General features: G+C 51.8%; 11 protein-coding genes across 11 annotated transcripts; 4 read left to right on the top strand and 7 right to left on the bottom strand.

The window, feature by feature from the left end:
* Window positions 1-374: 374 nt before the first annotated feature.
* On the top strand, window positions 375-1301 carry M436DRAFT_49201 (uncharacterized protein; the record flags this gene model as incomplete). The annotated part of the gene is made up of 2 exons (XM_013570693.1): window positions 375-1007; window positions 1056-1301. Coding segments are annotated over 2 exons (879 nt in total), but the record flags the coding sequence as incomplete, so codon positions are not given.
* A 946-nt stretch (window positions 1302-2247) lies between these two features.
* M436DRAFT_28342 (uncharacterized protein) lies at window positions 2248-2833 on the bottom strand (the record flags this gene model as incomplete). Its single annotated transcript, XM_013570639.1, has 2 exons — window positions 2248-2643; window positions 2729-2833. Coding segments are annotated over 2 exons (501 nt in total), but the record flags the coding sequence as incomplete, so codon positions are not given.
* A 988-nt stretch (window positions 2834-3821) lies between these two features.
* Window positions 3822-5102, bottom strand: M436DRAFT_49971 (branched-chain amino acid aminotransferase II; the record flags this gene model as incomplete). The annotated part of the gene is made up of 2 exons (XM_013570847.1): window positions 3822-4536; window positions 4588-5102. The coding sequence occupies 2 exons, from the start codon at window positions 5100-5102 to the stop codon at window positions 3822-3824; spliced, it is 1230 nt and encodes a 409-aa protein (XP_013426301.1).
* Window positions 5103-5481: 379 nt separating this feature from the next.
* Window positions 5482-8336, top strand: M436DRAFT_49940 (kinase-like protein; the record flags this gene model as incomplete). The annotated part of the gene is made up of 4 exons (XM_013570839.1): window positions 5482-6922; window positions 6975-7345; window positions 7395-8074; window positions 8159-8336. 4 exons carry the CDS (start codon window positions 5482-5484, stop codon window positions 8334-8336), a joined length of 2670 nt encoding a protein of 889 aa, XP_013426293.1.
* Window positions 8337-8707: 371 nt separating this feature from the next.
* M436DRAFT_49145 (mitochondrial carrier) lies at window positions 8708-9899 on the bottom strand (the record flags this gene model as incomplete). Its single annotated transcript, XM_013570679.1, has 4 exons — window positions 8708-8908; window positions 8963-9570; window positions 9621-9810; window positions 9867-9899. 4 exons carry the CDS (start codon window positions 9897-9899, stop codon window positions 8708-8710), a joined length of 1032 nt encoding a protein of 343 aa, XP_013426133.1.
* Window positions 9900-10617: 718 nt separating this feature from the next.
* Window positions 10618-13777, top strand: M436DRAFT_65021 (uncharacterized protein; the record flags this gene model as incomplete). The annotated part of the gene is made up of 6 exons (XM_013570897.1): window positions 10618-10851; window positions 10920-11603; window positions 11656-11955; window positions 12283-12319; window positions 12430-12442; window positions 12634-13777. The coding sequence occupies 6 exons, from the start codon at window positions 10618-10620 to the stop codon at window positions 13775-13777; spliced, it is 2412 nt and encodes an 803-aa protein (XP_013426351.1).
* Window positions 13778-14367: 590 nt separating this feature from the next.
* On the bottom strand, window positions 14368-15012 carry M436DRAFT_83144 (uncharacterized protein; the record flags this gene model as incomplete). Its single annotated transcript, XM_013571009.1, has 1 exon — window positions 14368-15012. One exon carries the CDS (start codon window positions 15010-15012, stop codon window positions 14368-14370), a length of 645 nt encoding a protein of 214 aa, XP_013426463.1.
* Window positions 15013-16782: 1770 nt separating this feature from the next.
* On the bottom strand, window positions 16783-18334 carry M436DRAFT_73966 (vacuolar ATP synthase-like protein subunit H; the record flags this gene model as incomplete). The annotated part of the gene is made up of 3 exons (XM_013571008.1): window positions 16783-17395; window positions 17449-17980; window positions 18040-18334. 3 exons carry the CDS (start codon window positions 18332-18334, stop codon window positions 16783-16785), a joined length of 1440 nt encoding a protein of 479 aa, XP_013426462.1.
* Window positions 18335-18602: 268 nt separating this feature from the next.
* Window positions 18603-21610, top strand: M436DRAFT_49555 (ribonuclease R; the record flags this gene model as incomplete). The annotated part of the gene is made up of 2 exons (XM_013570764.1): window positions 18603-18798; window positions 18843-21610. The coding sequence occupies 2 exons, from the start codon at window positions 18603-18605 to the stop codon at window positions 21608-21610; spliced, it is 2964 nt and encodes a 987-aa protein (XP_013426218.1).
* A 375-nt stretch (window positions 21611-21985) lies between these two features.
* On the bottom strand, window positions 21986-23344 carry M436DRAFT_49226 (SIR2-domain-containing protein; the record flags this gene model as incomplete). The annotated part of the gene is made up of 4 exons (XM_013570701.1): window positions 21986-22217; window positions 22280-22410; window positions 22461-22869; window positions 22929-23344. Coding segments are annotated over 4 exons (1188 nt in total), but the record flags the coding sequence as incomplete, so codon positions are not given.
* Window positions 23345-24186: 842 nt separating this feature from the next.
* On the bottom strand, window positions 24187-24942 carry M436DRAFT_83140 (uncharacterized protein; the record flags this gene model as incomplete). Its single annotated transcript, XM_013571007.1, has 1 exon — window positions 24187-24942. The coding sequence occupies one exon, from the start codon at window positions 24940-24942 to the stop codon at window positions 24187-24189; it is 756 nt and encodes a 251-aa protein (XP_013426461.1).
* Window positions 24943-25207: the final 265 nt, after the last annotated feature.

Here is a 25207-nt window from a genome sequence, read left to right as displayed (position 1 = left end):
GGCAGCCATATAACGTCTCTGGGTTTCTCTCCCTTGCTCGCTCGAAATTTCAAGACCTGACAACAATACATGGAAGCCATGCCGTTTCTTCACTCCTTTGATGATCACGAGCACTCAAGCACAACAACCAAAACAAAAGTAGATAGGCGGAAACAACTAAAAAGTGTTGCACGCATCGTTTTTCTGTTGGTAGTATGCGTGATAACAACACTGTAAGGTCAACTCTCCAAACCGTTCTCAGAGCTTGTCAAACCTGACATTGCAAAAAAACACTCAGCTTTATATTCGAAACATGGTACATCCAACACACCGCATCGACCTCTCAACGCTACAACGACAACCTCGACAATGCTCTTCACAACCTCCAATGGTGGAGTCCAGAAATCTGGAACGAGCGACCTCAATCCCTAATCCAAAATGCACTGCCGGTGCCTGTACATTCTCACAACGATTACCTCCAACGCATTCCTCTCTGGGAAGCTTTAGGATCAGGCTGCATCAGCGTAGAAGCAGACGTCCATCTCAAAAACTCTGATTTGCTGGTCGGTCACAAGTCTTGGGGACTAGAAAAGACCAAAACCTTGAGAGCAATGTACCTGGATCCACTGCAAAAACTCATCGCCTTGCGAAACAAAAACATCAGCAGAAAAGGAAAAGACTGGAAAGGCATTTTCGACAAAGCACCCCAGCAGAGCATTGTTTTGCTCGTCGATCTCAAAACCTCGGCCGAAGAAACTTTTGCAGAGTTGGACGCTCAACTACAACCTCTTCGCAATCTCAACTTCCTCACCCACTGGAACGGTACGCACAGAGTAGTACGGCCTTTGACTATCGTCGCGAGTGGCAATACCCTCTTCACTTCAATCCTCAGTCTCAACTCTTCCCATCGCGACATCTTCTTCGACGCAGAAGCCACAAGACTAGTGAGTCAAGGTGACGATTGGACAAACGCTCCAGCTCCGATGTTCAAGTTCAACGTGTCAAACTCATACTACGCATCTACAAAAGTCGCCAATGCAAGAGTGAGGAAATATGATTTTCCCGAGGGGTCTGAGCAAGAAAAGGCTCTGGTGGATGGTAGCAATCCTCAATTTGCGGATGCCATGGAGAGTCAGTTGAAGCAAGCAAAGGTCAGGGGGTTGGTGACGAGGTATTGGGATGTACCGACGCAGAAGAACAAGCAAGAAGGTTTGTGGCGGTGGTTGATGGACAATGAAGTTGGTGTGTTGAATATGGATGACATGGGTGTTGTCAGAGACAGAGCAAGAGGATGGTCAAGTCTCATGTCGAGGAGCGATTAACAGAAGATTGTAGAAAGCAAATTGCATGACTTTTTATTTGGAGAAGAGCCTTTGATGGAAAGCAACGCAGTAATGCCTCAAGTATAAGCTAAAGTGCAAAAGCGAAGAACACTTCAATCTTCTCCTCTGATCGTTTGTCAGACTGATGACCGCATGCCTCCAAGTTCCATCACCATCTCTTCCAGTTCATAGGGATCAAGGCCCTGTAGTATTACACCCTCGTCATCTTCCTGAGAAACAGTCCACCCTCCGTAGCAGAAAACAAGCGCCTCAAAGCAATACGTGGAAGCAGACACGTCAAAGATCTCATGTGTGATGCCAAGCGATCGCGCACAAGCAAAGATTGTCTGCTCCATAGCCTGAAAATACCGGCATCATGACAGCAAGTTGCAGTTGAGACGGAGCAGTCGTTGAGCAGATCGTTCAAGCAAGCCAAGCAGATCAGGTCTTCTTGAGACGCGAGAACAGTGCCTTGTTCAACAGAGACGCCTTGGTACGGACACTACGGAAGGGGTCAGCGTGCATCATCATGGAAAGATTAAGGATGTACGAACGTCTTGGTGAAGCCGGTCTTGATGCGAGCGACAACTGGGTGACCCACAGGAGGTGGGTTGGCAGCCAAGGAAGTAGCAGCAGCAGCAGCAGCAGCAGGAGGAGGCTGCGAAGCCAAGATAGCAGGAGGTGGAGCCCAGGTAGGCTGAGGAGCGAGGACAGCAAGGTTAGTCTGAGCAGCCCAAGCAGCGTTACGAGCTCTGGTAGCCATGACCTGACCACCAAGGGTCGATCTCTCGTATGGACCTGGGCCCATGGCGGCTTCGGCAATCAACATGTTCACCTGAGCCTCCAAGAGAAGGTCTTCGTTTGACTGCCTGGCCTCGTTTCCAGACATGTCTCTGACGCGCTGGCCGAGAGCGAGGTACAGCTTGACCATCATTTCGTCGTCGGCGAGCTCACCAGCATGAGCCATCTCAACAAAGCGCTCGTTAGTGATCAGTTTCTCGATGTGCTCGATGCAGATCTTGACGGTGACCTCAACGAGATACTGGTCAGCCATGACGGGAGCATCAGGTCCAATGACCCTCTGGACAGCCATAGGGAACCAAGGAGTGTCGATGAAGAAGACTGCCTCCTTGAAGAAGGTAGTGGCAGCAGCGTAACGAAGAGTACGGATGTCAAACTGTTCGCCGAGGAGGTAGAGATCAATGTGGAAGTCAAGGTTGTGGCCGACGGCATTGCGCTGATGGAGTCTGGTGTAGGGGGTTCCGTGGATGAAGCAAAGCATGGCGCAGATGCGCTTGGCGTTGTCTTCGTCGCCCAGGTCGATCACATCGGAGGTTGCGACCTATACATAGCCAGTGTCAGTTGTGTTGATCGAGTTGGGAAATGGTAGCTGATGCGAGAAGAACGTATCAGGCCATAACACATACAGAAAAGTTGCCCGAGAATGCGCGCTTGAAGTAGCTAGACATTGCGCTGAGGATGCGCTTCTCAGAGAGAAACTCTCTACGACCACCATCAAAGCGGACGATCACATCTGAAGTCATGACATTTTCGGTGTTGAAGAGTATAGGCACGACCGTCTGCGCTTTTGTGTCAGTCTGTTGCGCATTGTGCACGTCCGTGAGCGTGTTGTTTACTTACAGCATCACTCTCCTGCGAGGCAGAGTCCCAGTCACTGTCCTCGAAGTTGGGCAAAGCCATAGCAGCGCGGGGACCGATAGGGCGGCGGTTGGATACAAAGGTTGCCAAAATTTGGGCGTAGGCGTCGCCGTCGAGGTCGGTTGATAAGGGGTGGATAGAGCTGAAGGGCCACGAAAGCCAGTCTGCGCGACGCATACCGCTGAGGTGAGGTTGCTGAGCCATTGTGTGGATGCCGAGACGTCTTGCGCGGAGAATTGGTGTGCCGAGCATTGGTATAGACCCGGGGTAAGAGTACGAAGAGCGGGAATTTGTCGTGTTGGACCGTCACGACACTGCCAAGGACGACAATGTAAAGTGAAGGCCCGTACACAAACAGATCAAGAGCTTTGCCCTCACTCAAATCCAGCCAACACGCCCAGTGACAAGGCATCGGCATCAGCACTCCGACCTGGCAACACTGACACCGATTTGGTTTTCACAGACCAATCACAGACTCTCCCTCTCTGCTTTTTCGTGATGTGGAAGACGGACATTCATGGGAGAAAAGATGAAAAATTGGAAAGGGATGCAGATATGCTTTATTGAAAGGGAGGCAGATGATCTATATGAACAGAGAATTAAACAAACCTCGTAGAGTTGTGGCACGCTTTTGTATCGATACTCAGACGTCTGAATCGATGGTCATGATGCTTGACCGTGGGACTCCGTACCAAACTTGTAGACCGAGCATGCCTGAAGTTACCAGAGGTATGAAGTGGGTACGGTATGCCCGCGCCCCTCTGAACTCGACGCTGGGCTGTGCGGAGAATGTACCGTCCTGGTCCTGTGTCGCTACAAAGATTGAGTTCCGGATGGCAGGCCATTGCTGATGTCCTTCATCTAGATCTTGAAGCTCCAGGGGTGAGTCTCGTCACCATACTGAATCCCTTCGATCCAGTCCTTCATACGCTGGGCGATAGGGCCGGCCTCCTTGTCAGCCTCGAGACCACAGTTGATCATCGAGTCTTTCCAGCCAATGTTGCGAACGGGACTGACGACGGCAGCGGTACCAGCACCGAACACCTCGAGCATGCGACCTTCCTTGTCGGCCTCGGCAAGCTCTCTGACAGAGAATCTACGCTCGTTGACTTCCCAACCCTCAGGTACCAGACGTTCACGGGCGAGCTCCAGGATTGAATCACGAGTGACACCTTCGAGAATGGTTCCATCCAGAGGAGCCGTCATCAACTCCTTCTTTCCATCCTTGTTGATGATGGCAGCGAACAGGTTCATGGTTCCGACCTCGGTGACCCACTCTTCACCAGCCTCCTCGAACAGCCACAGATTCTGGTGGAAACCACGAGATGCGGCTTGCATTTGGGGAACGATGCAGGGAGCGTAGTTTGCGCCGAGCTTGCTGTTACCAACGCCACCAGGCCATGCACGAACAGCGTATGTGGTTGCTTCCAACGAGACGGCCTTGAAGCCAGTAGGATAGTAGGGACCGACGGGAGAGGCAATGGTGTAGAGGAGGGCGGAGCCGGGGGGACCGACACCGAGAGTACGTTGAGTGCCGATCATGGTAGGACGGAGGTAGAGGGAGTAGCCACGGGCACTGTAGACATCAGGTCAGAGATGAATGGATATCATGACCAGAGGTACTCACGCAGGAATGAAGCGCTCGTCAGTCTTGACGAACTGGGCGACGAGATCGATCATAGCCTTGGGGTCGAAGTTGGGCAAGGCAATGCGAGCTGAGGATCTGTTCAAACGGGCCATGTTCTTGTCGGGACGGAAGAGACGAACGTTGCCCTTCTGATCCTTGTAGGCCTTCATACCCTCGAAACACTCGAAGGCGTAGTGGAAGACACAGGTAGCCGGGTCGAGCGAGAGGTTCTGGTAGGGAGTAATACGGGGAGGCTGCCAGCCGTCGGTCGCCGTCCATTCGAGAGACAGCATGTGGTCGGTGAAGTGCTTGCCGAAAACCAGCTCATCGTTGGGGATCAACTCCTTGGGCGTTGTCGTCTTGGTGATGGTCAACTTGGAGTTGTCAATCGTGGTCAACTTGGGATTCAAGATGTCGTGTGCGGCCATGGCATAGCCACGCGATTGGAAGCCATTGACAAGGTGGAAGGTGCGAGACGCCGCCCGCGTTGACCGAAAGCCACAGGAAGACAGCATGTTGATGTGAGGAAGGAGCGAGGGACAGGTGGATAGAGCGATATCTAGTCAATCGCAATGAGTCAAGATCAACTCGCTGGCACTGGCGGCATCTGCGGGCAGGGCGCGGGAGAGCGGCCGGAAGTTGGAAGCCTCTCCAAAACACGGCCGTCATCGGAGTCGTGCCTGGACTGTCCTTATACAGCGCTTGGACCTCGTTGTTGGACCCTGAACTTGAAGGTGTCCTTGCGTATTGTTGCCGTATGTGCAATTGCGCTCCTGTCTTTGCTGTCGAGTCATTCGCTCCTGCCTTCTTTCCTGCCGTCCTCGCCGTTCAGAGGCATCGCCCGCCGTCCGACTGTCTCTCATGGAACCTTGAGCCCTCACACTCTCAGCCACAATGTTCTCGTCAGCGCTCAAGTCCTTCTCGTCCAACATCGGATCCAACTACACTATTGCACCCCAGCCTAGCTCGACCTCTGGACCATGGAAGATATTCGATGCGAAGAAAAAGTCGACTGGCAAACCGGCCTCGGTCTTTGTCTTCGACAAGAAGTCTCTTGAACCATCGGCCAGTTCTTTAGGAGGAGGTCGCGGCAACTCTTCGTCCATCAAGCGAGCTCAGGAGGAAGTCATCGAGCGTCTGAAGAAGGAGGCAAGCTCTCTGGCTCGCCTGCGACATCCGAGTGTCTTGGAGCTGGCCGAACCGGTTGAGGAGACGCGTAGTGGTGGTCTCATGTTTGCGACGGAACAAGTCACTGTGTCTCTCGCTGCTTTGCTGGCCGAAAAGGACGACCAAGAAAGATCTGGAAGAAATGCTGGCAGGGGTAGTCGCTACGTTGTTCGAGGTAGCGATGGTCATGACGAAATACGCGAACTCGAGCTGGATGAGCTGGAAATACAGAAGGGTCTCCTGCAGATTGCAAAAGGCCTGGACTTCTTACATCAAAGTGCGAAACTGGTCCACGCAAATCTGACACCGGACGCCATCTTTGTCAATGCAAAATCGGACTGGAAGATTTCAGGTCTGGCCTTCTCCACGCCCTTCTCCGACTCTGTCTCGTCACCATCCCTGTCGCTGTCTGAAGTCTTGAACCACGACCCTCGACTTCCTCCCTCGGTCCAGCTTAGTCTTGACTACACATCTCCCGATTTTGTGCTGGATAACAACATCAACCCTTCAGCTGACATGTTCTCTCTGGGTCTTTTAATCATCGCTCTCTACAACTCTCCGCATCGAAGTCCCATCGAAACACATGAAAGTCTTTCGGCCTACAAACGCACCTTCTCCTCGTCCTCTTCCGTACCCAATCAAAGCAACAACTTTCTCTCTTCTGTACCGTTGCCCAAAAACCTCTCATCCGAGCTTCTACCACGCCTCATAACTCGACGTCCTGCACAACGTCTCAATGCCATGGAATTCCAACAAGCTCAATACTTTGACAACATCCTCGTGTCTACCATACGCTTCCTGGATGACTTGCCGGCCAAGACACCCAGTGAGAAGGCTCAGTTCATGCGAGGTCTTGCAAAGATTATGCCGCAGTTTCCGAAGTCAGTCTTGGAGAGAAAGCTTTTACCTGCTCTGCTAGAAGAAATGAAAGACCGCGAATTGCTAGCCCCGATTTTATTGAACGTCTTTGCCATTGTCAAGGCTTCGCCATCAGGGAAACGTGTTTTCACAGACAAGGTCATCCCTAGGTTGCGCGATATATTCCTTACACAATCGAACGCAAAAACGCCTGCTGAGCGAGACACCACCAAAGAGGCCGGGTTGATGATTGTGCTCGAAAACACGAAGGTAGTGACCGACAATTGTTCTGGCAAGGAGTTCAGAGACGGTAGGCATCTTTTAGAATCCTTCGAGAGCCCACCACTTGCTAATGCTTGCAGACATTCTTCCCATCATTGCTTTGGGTCTTGCCTCTCCAACTCACGCAGTCGTGGACGCTGCTCTCTCGACATTACCTGCCGTGTTGCCTGCTCTCGACTACAGCACGATCAAGAACGAGCTTTTCCCTGTGATCGCTGGTGTCTTCGCTCATACAAACTCTCTTGGCATCAAGATTCGTGGCCTCGAAGCTTTCTACACCCTGTGTGGCGGTACTGCCGAGAGCGACTCCATCAGTGATGGCCTTGATGGTGTTTCTATCTCTCATGATTCTTCCAAACTCAGCAGTAGCCAGGTGCTCGACAAATTCACCATTCAGGAGAAGGTCGTACCTTTGATGAAGGGCATCAAGACAAAGGAACCGGGTGTCATGGTAAGTCTTGTTGCCGGTCATCTATACAGTTTGAGGCTAACTATAGCAGATGGCTGCACTCAAAGTGTTCAGGCAGATAGGTCAGGTTGTAGACGCGGACTTCCTCGCCATGGAAGCTCTGCCCATTCTCTGGAGCTTCAGTCTCGGACCTCTTCTCGATCTTGAGCAATTCCAAGCTTTCATGACTTTGATCAAGTCTCTGTCTTCGCGTATCGAAAGAGAGCATACTCGCAAACTTCAAGAACTTGGCTCGACCAATGGTGCTGGCTCGACGAGATCTGGCGCCAAACAACCCACAGCTTTCCAGTCAAGCTCTGCCACTAACAGTGATGAGGTGGACTTTGCAAGCTTGGTCAGTGGAAGAAAGGGTAATGCCACGCCAGACATCATGAATGATTGGGGTCCGCCTGCCGCCAAACCTGCGTCGACTGCCACTGCTATGCCTGGCGCTTCTCAAGCCTCTTCCTTCTCATCCTGGACAAGCGCAGCTCCGACTCCGGCCTCCCGACTGAACTCATTGCAACCTGCCACCAGGACTGTCACGCCAGACCTCAACGGTTCCTTCGCTGCGCTCACACCTGCGTCGCCCTTCAATGCACCTCTGCAACCGTCAGCTCGCCAAACTTCGAACCCCAGCTTCACATCACCACCACTCAACCAAGGGTCGAGCAACACTTCGTCTACCATAAACTGGTCAGCAGCAACTACCACGCCAAACACATCGACGTGGTCACAGCAAAGACCAACAAATGGTGGTATTTTGCCTCCACCTACTCAACGACAATCTTCCTTTACTATAGCCCCGCCACCGAGTTTCATGGCACAGACACCAGCGAATCCAAACACGTATTCTGCTTTCTCGATGCCTGCAATGCAACCACAGCAACATCAACAACAACAGCAGCAAAGACAGGCATTGCAACAACAGACCCAACAGCAGAAGACAAATACTCAAAGCAGTGGATTGGATAAATATCAAAGCTTGATTTGAGAGCCTGCCAACGTGGCATCAGCAGCCCAAGACATATAGACGGGTAATTGCAAGTCTGCGGTAATCTCGAGAATATACAAACAGTTTCATCGCGCTCCTGACCGTACGTGGTCTTGTCCTTGATGAGGTCGTGGAATGAAATTACCCACGCCCCGGAGCCGACGAGGACCCATGCGACTCCATGCTGTTCTTCAGGTTCAAGAAACGGGAAGTCGTAGTGCTCGTGGCTGTTGGGGGCACTAGCGATAGCCCCATGATCTCTTCCGCAATCTCTGGTGGCATCAGAGACACTCAAGGCGAGTTTGAAACTTCGAAGGAAGCGGGGGTATGCAACCATTCTTGGATGTTATCTGTGTATACATTATGTGGAGTTATATATCCTCTTCATCAATATCCTCGCCCCGTCGCTGGGCCAAATACACGCGACCGCTCTCGTAGACACCAAGGTAGAGTCCAGACCCAATCAAAGTCCAAACAGCCCTCAAAGCACCACCACGGAAGAGTCCCTTGATGACGCCCTGATCAGCGATAATCTCCCTCGCAATCTGAATACTGCCTTTCCGCGAGACAGGCTTTGCAACGTTCTGAATCGCGTCTTTGAGGCCTTCTTTGCCGTTTTGGAGTACGTTTTTCAGACCTTCTCCTTTGCTGTTGACTGAGCGACCCATTGCATCCACAGGACCGCTTGACTTGCTCTTCGTATCCTTGTTTTGGTCTTCTGCTGCACTGGAAGCAGCAGCAAGCATTATGCGAGTCTTGACTACATCGACCGGCGTGGTGACGACGGCAGCAAACGCACCAGCTGAACCAGCGCTAGCCGCAGTAATCAATCCATTCTCCAACAAAGTATTCGTCCGTGTTCCTCTATCTTCTCTGTGTCTCTTGATCGCTTGCTTTAGCTTTTCGAATAGAGGGAATTGTAAAGCGGTGAATGGCAAATTGCGGCCTGCCAGCGCGGTGTAGCCTCTCCACAAAGCCAGTGGGTTTGATCTGAATTTGGCGAGGGTTTGTAGTGTTGCGTTTGCTTTGTCGCCTTTGGCTGTATCGACCATTTGTGCATTTTGCTTGATGACTTCGGCGGGGGTGAGGATGGCGCAGGAGACCAGTTCTGCTATCGAGGAGGCGGCGGAGTGGATGATTGGTTGTGGTAGTAGTGGTGAGGAGCCGCCAAAGGTGGGATTGGCCTTGGTGAACGCAGACTTGACACCTTCGTAGGTGGTGAAAAAGGCTCCTGCTGGACAAGGTTAGAAGGTGGGTTGATTGAAAGAGTATGGGCACCATTACAGGAAGGAAGGGTGGCTATGATGACGCTGCCCACGCCTTGGTAGAGGCCTCGAAAGAGGACTTGCTTGTTGACAGCTTTGGTGGCCTTGTCGAGGTAGAGACGATTATAGTCGGGTGATTGCCATCTGGTCTTGAGCGTGTCGAGAGGGTAGACAAGCAGATCGACTGTGAAAGCAGCAAATGCGCCGGCCTTTATGATTGATGTTAGATATGCCTTTATTGAAGCCAAGTTTCCAAGATACTCACAATCAAGATGTCGGTCGAAGTATTCCCAGCCATATCTCCAGAAACCGAGTAGTCATACAAGTTGGATACCGAGATACAAAAGATGCGATTGATCAATGATCAGATTGTATCTTGACGTCATTGGTTTTGGCGGACTTTGCGGAGATATGGATAAGCCTCAACTTCAGCTACATCTGCTCGTTGTTCCCACGTGCATTGATGCATTAGTGTTCCTCATCGTGTACCAACGAGCGGTCAGACATCGTGATCTCAAGCAAGATAGTCGGGAGGATACATGGAGCATGTTCCTCGTAGGTAACAGAAGGAGGACGGCGTGTCATGAATATCAAGAGAAGGATTGGTGAGGAGCTTCAATCAGCTATGTCGCCGTCCTTTGATGGAGAAGGTGACAGCGAGGTTGAGCGAAGAGTGGCAGGGAGTAGAAACAGTGAAAGATAGGCAAGCAGTACGGTTCCTGCCTTGTTCGATTCTTTCTACCTTCATGTTTTGTTCCAAATGGAAGAGTGCTTGCTCGGAGTCCAAGATACTGCTTTGCGTGAGTTGAAAGACTCAATCGAAGGGTTGAGCTAGCTCCTGCCTCTTCCGTTGACAAGGAAGTAGCGTTGCTATCTCCCGCCGCGTTGCTTTTGTCTCCTTCCAACACGCGTATCTTATCAACTTTCAGAACTTCCAACTTGACTGATCATTCTCACTCCATCATCTTTCGATTACTCTACCCCGATTCATCATGAGTCACCAAGGTCCACCCACTATGGCGATCAAGAGACTGCAGGCGATGCGGGCCGCCGCCGCTGCTGCTGCTGCTGCAGCACAGACTAATCAACCAGTCCCACTGTCTGTTCCTCGTATCGCTCTGCTTCCTTCTGTCTACGACGAGCCGTCCTCGGCGTCGACCAGTCCCCGCGCTGGTCCTGCCGACGAACAGCCCTTGATCCTATACGGCGATACTGAGATGGAGGACGCTCCCAGCAACCAAGACAACTATGTAACTATCTCCTTCACTTCCCCACGACAGCAACAGCAACATGAACTCACGCTTTCCATCTTCGATAGTCTCACTCGCACACGACCTTTTCGCCTGATGCCAAACCTTTCATTCCTCCGAGTATCAACGCTCCTAGACGCACTCCTGCTTCCGTCGCTGCTGACAACATGGCTCCTCCTACCATGGCTCCACCCAGAAGACTTCCTCCCCACCACAAACTCCAGAGCCGCGCTCCGGCCAATTCCGTGCCTACTGCGCCTGCCGTGGCCGTTCCTTCTCCCACCGTCAAGACAGAGCCTCCTGCCTCGCCCAGTCTCAGTACGCGCAGCTACAGGCCTGCTCCCCACACCAGGCTAGGACCTCATGTCCAGAAGGCAACCGCTGCTGCTCAGATGCAGCGTCCCGCCCAACCCGCAGCTTCTACCCCCGTCCAGAACGGTTCCCCTGCCAATGCACAAAACACTTTGGTCAATCTTCATCACACACCCGAGTCCGATCAAGACACTTGGGTTAAGGTCCAAGAGCCTTCTAAGGTCGTGGCCAGTACCTGGGTTGATCTTCGCGAACTTGATGTCAAGACAGGAACCGAGTCTACCGACACCGACCGCTCTTCTGCCCACGTCGATACCAAATTCGACACGCAAGCTCCTATGGCTGTCACCCACGGACACTGTTCCAGCCCCAAGGCCAAGCCATCCGAATCCGACAACGAGGTCTTTGCAGCGTCTACTGCTGCTTACAATTCGGAAACGGTACGTCATTTCAACACCCAGTGAGGGTACATTTACTGACATGTATTTACAGATGACAAATGGTACTCGTCGCTTCAGTCGCAACGAGTGGATTCCCATGCTACTCAGCATGAATGACAGTGATGAAGGTCGTCAACTCATTCGTGCCTTTGCTGACCACATCCGTGCTGGAGTCGATAACAACCAGACTGAAAACTCGAACTCAAACACCGAGCAGGGTTTGTCCATGGAGTTTGCGGATGGCCAGCGTCTCCCGGCTACTGTTCCCCGTAGCACAACTATCAGCGAGATGACAAAGGAGTTTGCCGAGCTGATCCAGGTCAACGAGTCCGATATCAGCGTCGTATTGAAGGTTCGTGTCGTCGAGGATCACATCGACTGAGGGTCCTGAGAGAAGCCATCAACTGCGGATCTGGAGGAAGGACATCAAAGGGATATGGAAGAAGCATCACGGTTACTATAGAGACGATAGCAGGCGCCGAAGTGCTGATCTGGTAGCTTGAAAGTGAATGCTCAAATTGATGTTCTACTTCATCCCACGCCTTTACCGAAGTGTTCAGTTGAAGAGATGAATATCCCTTTCGATGATATAGATGTGGGATGGCTTTTTGTGGAGGCTCTTACTTGACATTGCAACGTGAAGCAGAGAGCCCTTTCCCTTATGTTTAGATCGTAACAGACAGTTCCGTTGTTCGCAGTGCACGCTCTCCGTGCGCGTAAGCCGACCAAAACAACCCATCACCACAACTCAGCATCTCCTCTATCAATATTGATCACAAGAGGTAGATCTTATTCAGCATCGACACGCGACTCTATATACTATTAGAAGCCCGTCTGAGGTGAGTGCTTGTTCTTCCTTCATCCTCACTATGCTTCGGCTAATCACACATCAGTCGCGCCTGGCAGAAGCATCGTTTCCATTGTAACGACATACAAACCAGCATCCTGTTACGAGCACTCACTCCGTCCTTCGTTGTCGTTATTCTTCTGTTCATGTAGCGATGATGAACCTGGAACACCGACGCAACAGCAATGCAGCCAATGCGCTCCAGATCCTCCACATGAGCATTTACTCAAGCAATGAAGCCCTCGCAGACCTACAACAGTATATAAGCCACCTGGAAGAACTTCTAACGATCGAACTTGGAGCCGAAGAATTCGCTCGCCGTCTCGAGTCTCTCCAATCCAGGGACAACGAGAGCCTGTTCATCCCAGAAGACACTCCAAGAACCAGGAAACGCAGCGGATCTGCAAGCTCAGAGAATGGTTCCTCGCCCAAAAAGTCTCGTTCCAATTCTTTGGCCTCGTCGTTGAGCCATGCCTCTAGCCTCGGCAGAAGCATCCTCGACAAGCCCAAAGTTGCACAGAGCAATGCTCTCTCGCCGGATGTTTCGCCAAAGACCTCTCGCAAGCCATCTGTTGCAGAGATTGCTACAGTGAATGATCAAAGAGCAACCGCACAAGAATTGGCTCTTCGCTCTGCACAGCCTTTTCAGCAGATTTGCCGTGCACCTCAGGCTGTCATGTTGCCAAATGTTCAGCAACCTCTCCGTACACCTCAGGCCGTCATGCTGCCAAACGTTCAGCCTTCATCCAACTTCCAAAACAGATCGGGCTTGCCCCTGACGGCTAAGTCACCTCAAGACCTCGCTACAGCTCAACGTCCCCAAACGCAGCCCTCGACTACCTCAACGAGAAAGGACTCGTCTCAACCTGGTGGAGTGTCGAAGACTACCCGCAACGCACCCATGTCATCTCTCCAAAACACATCATCTCTGTCTAAGACTCCCTCCAAGCCTCTTTCGAAACCTATTGTACGCAAGCTACCGAAACAGCCAGCATTCTCCGCAGCACAGTTCACTTTTTCTGCAGAGAAACTACTAGCGCTTGCAAACAAGTCGTCGCCTTCTTCGACCAAGCTGTCCCCTTCTGCTGGCACAGCACCTTCTTCTGCCAGCAAAGCAGCTTCTCCTGCAAGCAGATTGCCTTCATCTGTATACAGACCATCACCCTCATCGACCAAGTCATCGCCTTCTACAAACAGGCCACGCAAGCCATCGCCTTCTTCGAACAACCCACATTCTGCAGGTAAACCCTTTTCTGTGCCTAGTTCTTCCTTGAGAGAATCAACATCTGTTGCGAGAAAGCCATGGCGTGCTGTCAAAAAGGGATGAGTGTTTGTTGTTATTGTACAATCCTCTGAAATTAGACAGTGTCTCTGGTACGGAGGCGGGAGTGTAGCAGAGGGCGGCTGGCGAAGAGCAAACTGAACGGCGTTAGAAAAAGCCACTTTGTGCAGAGCAGGATCAGACCAGGATATCGTGCAAAGGCAAGCGTATCGAAGAAGGTGGTACGGCTGTCTCGAGATCAAGACATGACGAGTGTTGGGGGAAAGAAGACGACAAAAGGAAAAGCAATTGAGAGAAGTTGTACAGATAGCACATCACTCGATGAAAAAGGAGAAGGAGTTGGAGTGTACTCTAAAGTGTAGAAAGTTTTGGTTCTTTTGTTTGGTCTACTATAACAGGATGACTACAGACCCCCAAGAGGCAATGGTACAAGACCCAAGCCCATGATTCATTCCCTTTGCAATGCAACTGTGCTTTGCTGATGCACCTCGCTGAAGAAGAAAAACTCCAATGTCGTTCGTCCCAATCCCCCAAAGCATTAATCCCATGATTTCCATCGTGTCAAAAGGCGTAACTAGGCGTGAAGAAGTAAAAAGTGAACAAGAAAGGTAAAGCGCAGACTGTTGGACGGCTCTTTACATGAAAGCAGCGAAGAAGACGCCAGCACCAATCAGGGCACCGGCACCGACCTTGACGCTGGAGGCTGCGCCAGTAGAGGAAGCGGCAGCAGAGCCAGCGGCAGAGCTAGCAGATCCCACAGCGGAGGAAACACGAGAGGAAGCAGAAGAGGCACCACGCGAGGAGGAACCGCTCTGGGAAGCGCTTGAGCCCGAGGACGATGCAGCAGCAGCGCCAGAAGTGCCGGAAGCCGAAGAACCTGAGCCGGTGGCGGCAATAACGGCAGCGCTCAGGACTTGGGTGGTAGAGGCGCCAACAGTGACGACGATGGAAGTGGCGTTACCAGCGGTGACATTGCCGTAGATGAGGGTGGTGACGGTGCCGGGAGCAAGGCCAGCAGGGACGAGCTGCACGGCGACCGAAGAGATGGCGGCGGGAGCAGAGTTGGTAGCGGCAACGCCGACGGAGGTGGCAGGCAGAGGCTGACCAGTGACAACACCGAGGGAGTTGGTCTGGGTGAGGAAAGAGGTGAATCCGTTGGTGTAAGGGATGCTGGAGGAGGAGACAGGAATGGTGCTGACAACAGAGGTCTCATTGGCAGCCGAGCTCTGAGCAGCAGCCATGGCCACAAGAGGGGCGGCGAAGAAGACGGAAGCGCGCATCTTGATTGTGTTGTTGGTCGGTGATGTGATTAAGAGTAAATTGACGATGATGATTATCGATTATCGATTATCGATTAATGCTCGTGTACTTGATGTTTGGATGTGATGGATGATGGATAAAGAAGCAAGGTGTTTGCAAAGAAACGGTGTTGTTGGTTGAACTGAGAGGGAAAGAGCAAGTTACACGGCCATGACCTGACATTTATATGCGGGTAAGCTTTTTTTCCTAGGGAAGGCTAGTAGAAGTGGCTGTCTCGAGGGTCGACAAGGACCACTGTTCCTGCAGTGCCACCAGGTTGCCACCCCATTGGTCGCCGACGGTCTAGTCTGCAACTCGGTTCCCAACCTTCGAGCGCCACCGGGCCATTGCCCCTTGGCTTGCAGTAGCTTCGTGGAGATCGTTGCCGTCCTCTTGAACCTCCTGCTCAGCTCGGCCATCGCTGTGGTGTCGCCCTCTCTATTCTCGACCTCTCTCCACGGCAACTGCCTCTCGCTTCTGGCCTTGCTCGATTGCAGTGAATCAAGATTGCGAACAAAAGACATCCCCAGGTCAACCGGGGAGAAACAGGATACTCTTCGACAATTCTTCCGGACTCATCCTAGACAATGCCAATGGCCATGAGATGTAGAAGTCGATGGCCCAGATGCTCATGTCCAGAAGGTACCAGCCTACTTTTTTTTGCTTACGTGCTCTCCAAGCCTCTCTCGCCGCGCACCCAGGTCCTACAGCCTATTTCTCCGAACCCCGCGCCAAATGCGACTTCCCAAGTCATCGGGCCACTGGTGACATCTGATGCCTCGTAACGGTGGTGTGTAGTCTACGCGTCTTTCTCTTCCCTTTGCGTATCCCGAAGGTGGTGCTAGGTCGTCTGGATCTTTCTTCTCATGCAGTTGAACCGTTTCTGCTGCCCAGAATAGAGTAGATGCGGGCAGGTACTTGTACCAAAACGTTCTCAACAGTCGAGTTCTCCCGCTGTTGCAATGGCCTTGTCCGATGGTACCTTATGTCGCGAGCTTCTTGTTCGCTCTGAGCTTGGTTTCTCATCAGCAAGAGACATGAGATGGCGACAGATCAGATTCAATCGATTGATTAAAACGCATCATGATGGTCAAGGTAACCTGTTCTCACCTGCTCGCTAGACTTTTAACCTTTCTCGTTGGCAAGGAAACTCTACAAGGGTTGTCAACTGTGGCGCAGGTAAGAGCAACGAAGAGTCTCCACACCCTTGTTCCAATTCCCTTTCTCCACAATCACGAAATCGTAGCTCCCGCTTCTACAGCAACGACAATAACACGCCCTCCCCCCCAGCCACCCCAAAGATGCAAATGCACTGCACGGTCTTCGTGCGGGATCCTGTCCTGTACTTTCTTGTTCAATGTGAGACTTGCGGTAGTTGTACCGATCACTATCAGCTCCATGACGTGATGACTGGACGAGTCTCGTTTATGGGTACAGCATTAACGTGCGAGCTGTGAACGCCACACGCCGATGGATTGAGGCCTTTACAGACTGTAGTTGCGAGTCAGGAGACACGAGTTTGCTATCCATATTCCAGACAGCAGTGATTACGGCACAACTACTTGAAAGGAAAATGCGGTCTATCGAAAAAAAACTTGCATTGTATCGGTATACTCCGGGTCGCTGTACAATAAGAAAAACGAAAAGAAAAGATTGACATCGCCAGGATATGCCCAAACAAGGAGCGATGATTAAGGTGTGCAGAAGAGAGCGGTATATGAACAACATGAGAGTCAGACATGGCTGCGGCTCTATTTCTCAAAGGAATACCTGAGCCACTCGCCGACTGCTCTCAAACTCTCCCAGCGCACGGATTCGTCGCTGTGCTGCATAAGCTCCATGACACGAGCCTTCAGACCAAGCTTCTCCATCTGTTGTCTCTTCTCAGGCACTTCCTTGACAAGACATGCGACATCGTTGCAGCCAATAGCTAGCACCTGCTTGTCGTTGTCCCAGGACTTTGACAGAATCTCGGCGAGCTTCTTGGCCAACTCACCCTTGTTGTCCTCGAGGATCTTGCGGGCGTTCTCACTCCAGAAGGCCTGGTTGCGATGGGGTGGCGACCACCGGAGATGGCCAGAGTTGACCTCTGCAGCGTATTCTGAGAAAGTTGTCTGTGTCTTTTGGAACTCTTCAACCATTGATTGGAGAGCTTTCAGATCCTCGAGGAGATCGGCATCGTTGAGATGGCGACCTTGCAAGTTTTGGAGGATGGCGGGGAGGCGAGCAGGAATAACGGCGGGCATAAGGGTATCGCGGTTGGTTGAAAGAAGATTTGTGAGGGTAGCGAGGAGAAGTCTAGTTGTCTTTTCCTTGGGCGAAATGCGAAGAAGTGCGGCGTAGAGGACAATAATGTCGTGCTCCCTAGAGAATGATAAGCACAAGATTACAAGAGACGTGAGAGTGTGTAAACGTACTCATCAAGACCACGACCGACCAGCTTGCCCTCGAAACTCAATTGCCAGATGACAAGCAGGACGTGGTACAGAAGCTGTAAGCCGACGTTGTTGATGATCTGAGAATCGGCAATGCTGCGAATGCTTCCACCGCTGATCAAGGTTGACTCGGTGTCTCTCATGCCACCTCCGGTTGCGTTGGTCAGAATGTTGAACAGAGGAGTAACGGTGTCGTTTCGTTGCTCCCAGAACAGCTGACGAGATTTGGCAGTACGCAAGACTGCCGAGTATTCTTGCACAGCAATGTCTTGGAGGTTGCTGTCAGACCTTCTTGCCAGAGTTGAGATGTACGAGTATAGCTTGGGCAAGGCTTTGTCGATTTGTTCAGACTGGGGACCGCTGGCCACAAGGCCGTGAGAGAGGAGACTTGACAAGACACACGATGCGAGTAGCGGAATGGGGTCTTCGGGATTGGCCGTCTGCTTGAGGAGCGGCACGAAGGGAGCGTAAGGGTCGGAGTGTTCGAGGAGCTTGGCTACAAAGGATGGCATGTCTGTAGGAGCTGTCAGTCACATGCGCGGGCAACACAAAGCAGCTGCAAAAGAGTCGTACCCTCGATAAGGTCGCCAGTCAGGACCAGCATGTACTGAACAATGTCGGAGCGCTTGGCTGCAGATTGGAAGATGCTGACGCCGTCGTCGGAACCCAAGACCAGGGCGGCATAGCTGGCGGGATCCGACTCGACCGTCTGTCTGCGCTGTTCCTTGCGGACCTTGTCTATCGACTTGATCTTCTTGAGGTCCTGGTCGGTGATTGTCTTTGCTCTAACGGCTCCTTCCCATGAGATTGGTCGCGCCCTGATGTTGTTCTGGAGCGACAGGATGTAAGCCGGCGGGTCAAGAGACATGGTGAAGTCTTTTGTGCGAGGGCGAGAAAGTGGTATGATGTTCCTCTGTCGAGCTCTTCAATTGCGCTCGGGATCTCGGTGCTCTGAACAGCAGGAGCAGCGGTAGGCTCGCGAGTGACGTTGTTGGGCTGGGCGAGTCGCACCTGCCGTCCCCAGTCCGGCATTCAACCGGCGCAACTTCCCAATCTTTGCCTGTTGCCGTCATAGTTGGACATTTTTTGATAACATCAAGAAAGGCGACTATTGTCCGTATCGTTGCCAATCCATCATGACAAGCTTAAAGCGTTCGTACGCTGCCGACAGCGCTGCGCCGAACCTCTCGAGCAAGGTCTATATTCGCTCCACCAAGAGTGGCAAGGTTCAAAAAATTGTTCGCGAGCTCTACTTGCGCGAAGACATCCCTTGCTCATCAAGACTATGTGCTCGCTGTCTCGAGATCGCTCCTACCGACTATCATAACAAGGGTAATACTGTCATCGCCACTCTTGAACTATTCTGACTTTTCTAGTCGCTCCGTTTGTGCTTTCCGAGACTCCTGGTGGAACAAAATCATTTCCCAATGGCCACTACATAATTCCCGACACCAATGCTTTCCTCACCGGAATGGATCTTTTTGAGCTCGAAACCGCCTTCTTCGATGTTATTGTACTGCAAACTGTTCTGGAGGAAGTCAAGAACCGCTCTTTGCCTCTCTACCATCGCCTCATCAGCTTGACCAAGAACGACAGCAAGCGCTTCTACGTCTTTTTCAACGACTTCAGACTGCAGACCTACGTCGTTCGCCAAGATAAGGAGACCATCAACGACAGAAACGACCGCGCTGTTCGCCGCGCCGTCAAATGGTATGCCGACCATCTCGACGAGGCTGTCAGCAAGCGCAAATCCATCAGATGTCCCTCGATCGTCATGATCAGCGATGATCGTGACAACATCCGTAAAGCTAAGAACGATGGTATCACTGGATTGTCATTGCGCGACTATGTCTCTGGACTCGACGAATCAGAACGTTTGTTGGATATGGTCAGCGCTGGTCAGGAACAGAGGGTTGGCAAGCAAACAAAGGGCGAGCTGCTCTACCCGGATTACCTTTCTGTCTCAAAGATGATTACTGGTGTCAAGGCTGGAACCATGCACCAAGGAACATTCAACGTATCACCCTACAACTACCTAGAGGGATCCGTCTTCGTCCCGGCATTCGACAAACCACTACTTATCATCGGAAGAGAGAACAGCAACAGAGCAATTTCCGGAGACATTGTGGTTGTTGAGGTTCTGCCCAAGGATCAGTGGAAGGCTCCTTCATCCAAGATTCTGGAAGAGGAAGTTGTCAACAAGAACGATAACGCGGATGCAGACGAGGGTGAGGCCGTTATCACTCAGCAGGAAAAGCGCGCATTGCAAGAGGAAGTCAAGAAGACGCATGGCAAGAGTGCTGAAGGAAGGCCGCAACCTACTGCTCGCGTTGTTGGCATCATCAAACGTAACTGGAGACAGTATGTTGGTCATGTCGACAAAGACTCCGTAAAATCCTCGACAAAGCAGAGCCGAGCACAGCAGACTGTCTTCTTGATTCCCATGGACAAGCGCATCCCAAAGATTCGCATTCGTACCCGCCAGGCTGGAGATCTACTCGGCAAGCGTTTGCTTGTCACTATCGATGCCTGGGACAGAGAGTCGAGATACCCTGTTGGTCATTTCGTCCGCTCTCTCGGAGAGCTTGAGACCAAAGGCGCCGAGACCGAAGCTCTGCTTTTGGAATGGGATGTACAGTACCGACCATTCCCCAAGACTGTCCTGGATTGTCTGCCTGCCGAAGGTCACGACTGGAAGGTGCCCACAGACATGTCTGACCCTGGCTGGAACAAGAGAAGGGACTTGCGCGATCTGTTGATCTGCAGTATTGATCCTCCTGGCTGTGTTGATATCGATGATGCACTACACGCCAGAACGCTACCGAACGGAAACATCGAAGTCGGTGTCCACATTGCTGATGTTTCCAACTTCGTAAAGCCAAACAACGCCATGGATCAAGAAGCAAGTTTGCGTGGTACCACCGTGTACCTAGTCGACAAGCGTATTGACATGTTGCCCATGCTGCTCGGTACCGATCTCTGTTCTCTGAAGCCGTACGTTGAGCGCTTTGCTTTCTCGGTTATCTGGGAACTCACACCCGAGGCTGACATTGTGCGCGCTGACTACACCAAGTCGGTCATCAAGTCAAGGGAAGCTTTTGCTTACGAACAGGCCCAAATTCGTGTCGACGACCAGTCTCAGCAAGATGATCTCACCAACGGTATCCGAATGCTCATGATGTTGTCGAAGAAGCTGAAGAAGAAGCGTATGGACGCTGGTGCTTTGAACTTGGCCAGTCCTGAGGTGCGTGTCCAGACCGAGTCCGAGACTGCAGACCCCGCAGACGTGCAGACCAAGCAGCACTTGGACACCATGTCGTTGGTTGAAGAGTTCATGCTTCTCGCCAACACCAGCGTCGCCGCTCGCATCTACGAAGCTTACCCCCAAACTGCCTTGCTGCGTCGCCACGCTGCTCCTCCAAAGACAAACTTCGAAGAGCTTTCCAACCAGTTGCGTGTCAAGCGTGGTATGGAGTTACGGACAGACAGCTCTAAAGCTCTTGCCGACTCGCTAGACACCTGCGTGGAACCATCAGAACCTTTCTTCAACACACTCGTCCGTATCATGGCTACTCGTTGCATGATGTCAGCCGAGTACTTCTGCTCAGGCACTCAAGCATATCCCGAGTTCCGCCATTACGGTCTCGCCAGCGAGATCTACACTCACTTCACTTCCCCTATCCGTCGTTACGCCGATCTCGAAGCTCATCGCCAGCTCGCAGCCGCAATCGACTACGAGCCCCTGGACGCCAGTCTGCTCTCAAAGGCCAAGCTGGAAGGCGTGTGCAAGAACATCAACGTGCGCCATCGCAATGCCCAGCAAGCTGGGCGCGCCAGTGTCGAGTACTACGTCGGCCAAGCACTCAAGGGTCGCGTGGTAGATGAAGACGGCTTCATCATGCGCGTCTTCTCTAACGGCATCGTCGTCTTTGTCCCTAGATTTGGCATCGAAGGTCTGATCCGTCTGCGTGATCTTGCCACCCCTGAGCCTGAAAGCGAGTTTGACACTGAAAATTACATTCTCAAGATCAAGGGTGAGGGTATTGATAGGAATGTGGAGCTGTTCGAGAAGATCAAGGTTAGGATCTCGGATGAGGCTGAAGAGAGCACTGGAAAGAGAAAGGTCAAGCTTTCGCTTTTGTAGATGGCCAGTCTAGAGGTTATGGTCGGGTAGGATCAGGTTGCATATCCGCGGTGCCTGCTTTGCGATCGAAAGTTACAATCGAATTCATCACGTTAAAAACATTTCAAGAGTGAATGTAGTGATAAACGGTTCGACCATCGAGTGATAATGGAAGAATGCATGATCTTTTTCCGAAAGGGCTCCCCAAATTACAGCTAATTGTTGTGGTGTGAACTTGATTAATTATATATGTAATCCCTTGTTTCTACCGACTCCCACAAATGCTCCTCTCCCTTTTGTCAAGTCCATACGATGCAAGCAAAAACACTGCTTCTTGCCCACTACCAACCCCCATTCACCGAAACGCCTTCTGAAGTTAAATGCTACAATGGTCAACTAATCGACTTCGGTCGGTGGTTCGATATTCCACTGTCCAGTCTTGACTCCAGGCGTTGCCGTCAAAGACGAAGTGGTGACTTTTGCGTGGTCGATGGTCCAGCCGGCACGTTTGGCCAATTCTGCTACCACATCGTCGCAGTAGCCGAGGAGTGTGATGTCAAAATTAATGTGATCGGCTGGTTCGCGGGAGATGTAAATCTGTGGCACTTTCTCGTCGACATAGTTGGGGCTGTTTTGGTGTGTTGGTCAGCGAATTTGAGATTGAAAAAGGATGGCAGAAGGGGAACGTACATCTCGGAGACAGGAGCGACTTTCATGGAGGTGCCGATGACGATGATCAGGTCGACTATGGCAGCGTCGTGCTCGGTGAGGCGATCGAAGAAGCGGCCGGGGAGCTTTTCGCCGAAGAACGTGATGTTGGGCTAGACATATGTTAGTCATGAGTTACTCGCAAGAATAGGTCTCAACTCACCTTCATCACGCCAGGCTGAGGTACGTCATAGCGTCCGTCATCTTCAGAGTCGGAGTGATTCGATCTCGATTTTGACTTGCCGTTGGATGTGCGCTTGCGCTTGCGGGGCTGTTTCTCGATAATGTCCAAGCAGGTCTGGCAGAATGAGACTCGTTGTTGCCTCACGTCCTCGAAAATGGCATCCCCCTGTACCTCTGTGTTGCATTTGCGGCAACTTGCAGTCGCCCATGAACCATGACATTGGATGAGTCGCTCTGGATCAATACCTGCATATGCTTCGATGTTGTCGATGTTCTGAGTGTAGTTCGTGAGCAGCTTCTGCTTGTCCTGAAGCAGTCTGATGAAGGCGTGAGTAGGTGAGCATCGATCCGTGACAGGCAAGATCTCTTTGGCTAATTGATAGAAATGTCTGAGCGGAAGGTCAGCGATGCTCTGTCAAGTGTCGAGCTAAGCCGCGAATATGCATACGTGGGGTCGCTGTCAAAGTTGTAAATGTCAAAGACGTCTTCCGGACTCTCAAACCCACGAGCAGTAAGCTGCGAGTAGAATCCGGTGTTTTTTGATCTAAAGTCAGGAATACCGAGACTGGTCGAGATGCCAGCTCCGGTGATGACCATGATGTTCTTGGACTTTTGGAGCAGCGAGACGGCATCATCGATTGTGTTGTACTCGGTGAGCTTCTGTCGTTTTCTGAGCTCACGTTGGATACTCAGGCCAAGGACTTGGTAGTACCAGGTGGTAGAATAAGGCAAGTCGGGCCTTACGCCAAACGCCGTGACGAGCTTTCTCACGCCAACAGCACCGAGAGTAAGGGTCTGCTCGACGAACCTGTTAGGCCCGAGTCGGCGTAGTCTCTCGCGGATCTCCTTTGCCTCTGCGGGTGTGTAGGAGTTAGGTCCTGGTTCTTTGGTCAATGTCAGCCTTGGCGAAACAAGGGGAAGGGCGACATGGTGAATTTAGCAAACTTACCATCATCAGTGTAAGGCTCAAACTCGGCGCGTTCTAGTTCATCGGTCAAAGCAGATTCTTCGATCTCGTCATCGTCATCGTCGTCGTCGTCGAAATCGTTGCTTCCATCGAGATCGTCGCCATGCTCAAGATTGTCATGCTCAACCAGCGGGGGTAATGGCGTCGGATTGACGGGATCTTGAACACGTGCAACAGTTTCCAATTGTTTTTCGGGTTGTGACGAGGATGAGTCGACAATATCATCGACTTTCATGTTGAGGAGGGTGTAATTTGACGATGGTCGAATGGATGTTTGGCAAGGTTTTGATGTGCATAAGAGAAGCTAGGTCGAGTCAAGATGCATGGATTGGGAGATGTCAGGTTGGCGCTAGTGGTTCAGAGGGAAGCCATCAAGAACGTCACCAGATCTTAGAGAACAGTGAGGGCATCACGGCTGTCACGATCTATTAGTTTGACTTTCGCAAGTGATAACAGTGACTGGAATCTATCGAGTGGTTGGCTGAACGATGGCTTGTAGACCTGAATCGATGACAAGACCAATTCTAGCTGTATAGCCGATGCAGCAGCGTGGATGAGACGACGACAAGTAAAGTGTTGCGTCCCCTACATAGTGCGATGCGTTCTGAGGCTCGAGCCGTTAGTGAGACCTATAGAGGCACCGAATGCGGTTAGTGCTAGGCAAGGGTTGCATCAGGAGACTTTCTGTGGTTGATTCGGTAAACTATTTTATATGGATCTGCTAGACATTATCGCCAGGTCATCTCCAGCCGCCAACTCTTCCTTCATCCCAACGTTCTTTGCGCTGATTGCGAAGGAAGGCGACACGTTTGGCTTCTCTCAAACGACGGACAAAGTCCTGGACCTCTCTGTCCGGAGCAAGACCACCATCGTCGAGGAAGCTGTCCTCGATTCCTTTTACCAAAGCATCTTGTTCCTGAGCGCTGGCACTCAGGCGCTGGTACAGAGCCATGGGGCTGAAGCCTTTCAGAGTATCCTCGGTTTCGACAATCTTCGACTTGTGCTGCTGTTCGAGAGCGCGAAGAGCGATCAAACGAGATTGGGTTTGGGCGCGTTGATGGAGCAAGCGGGATTCGACTTGTTGCAATGAGGAAGCTATCTGGAGGTTCGAGTCGAGGACTTGACGCAGACTATCTTGAGAGGCAGGTATCGAAGGATGCGTGCTCTCGTAGTCGTTCAGCAGAGCAGCTTGTACGTCAGGACTCTCGAGCAGTCTTTTGAGATCGTCGGTAGACAGATCGTGAACGATCGAAGGCAGCCAACCAGGTGCAGGAAGTGGAATCTGATTCTGGTGCTGGTTGGCATAGGCGTCTGCTGAGTTCAGGGATGATGGCTGGGCTGTCGGTGGAGGTGGCAGTGGGGGGCCTCGAGATGGAGTGTCTCTGCCGCTCGAGGGCTTTGGCGGCGGGAGAGGTGGTGTCGAGGCATCGTAGTGCGTGAACTGAGATAGTCTGGGAGATTGCGCATACTGCGACGAGCCTTCGGCGAAGGACATGGCGACGACTGCTTGACCATCGTCAACAGCATCATCATGTCGCCTATCACATGCCAATCCAGAGTCTCCGCGTTCACAGCGCGTTCGGGCCCAAGCTTCCAAGCAAGCCGGATTTCAACCGGCCGCGGCTTCCTCAAAGTCTGCAATTTTTCTTGTCCTTTCAACTTCTTCTCCTGCATCACAACAAACAAACCATCGCGTGCCAATACGCGCGCACTCGCACGAGCTGTGACTCGGAATTGCTGTCCGCCTTGCTTCTGTCGCA

Source organism: Aureobasidium namibiae (genome assembly GCF_000721765.1).
Source record: "Aureobasidium namibiae CBS 147.97 unplaced genomic scaffold scaffold_11, whole genome shotgun sequence".
NCBI classification, from domain to species: Eukaryota; Fungi; Ascomycota; class Dothideomycetes; order Dothideales; family Saccotheciaceae; genus Aureobasidium; species Aureobasidium namibiae.
Note: the sequence above shows the minus strand (reverse complement) of the source record. Positions and strands in the feature narration are given on the sequence as shown.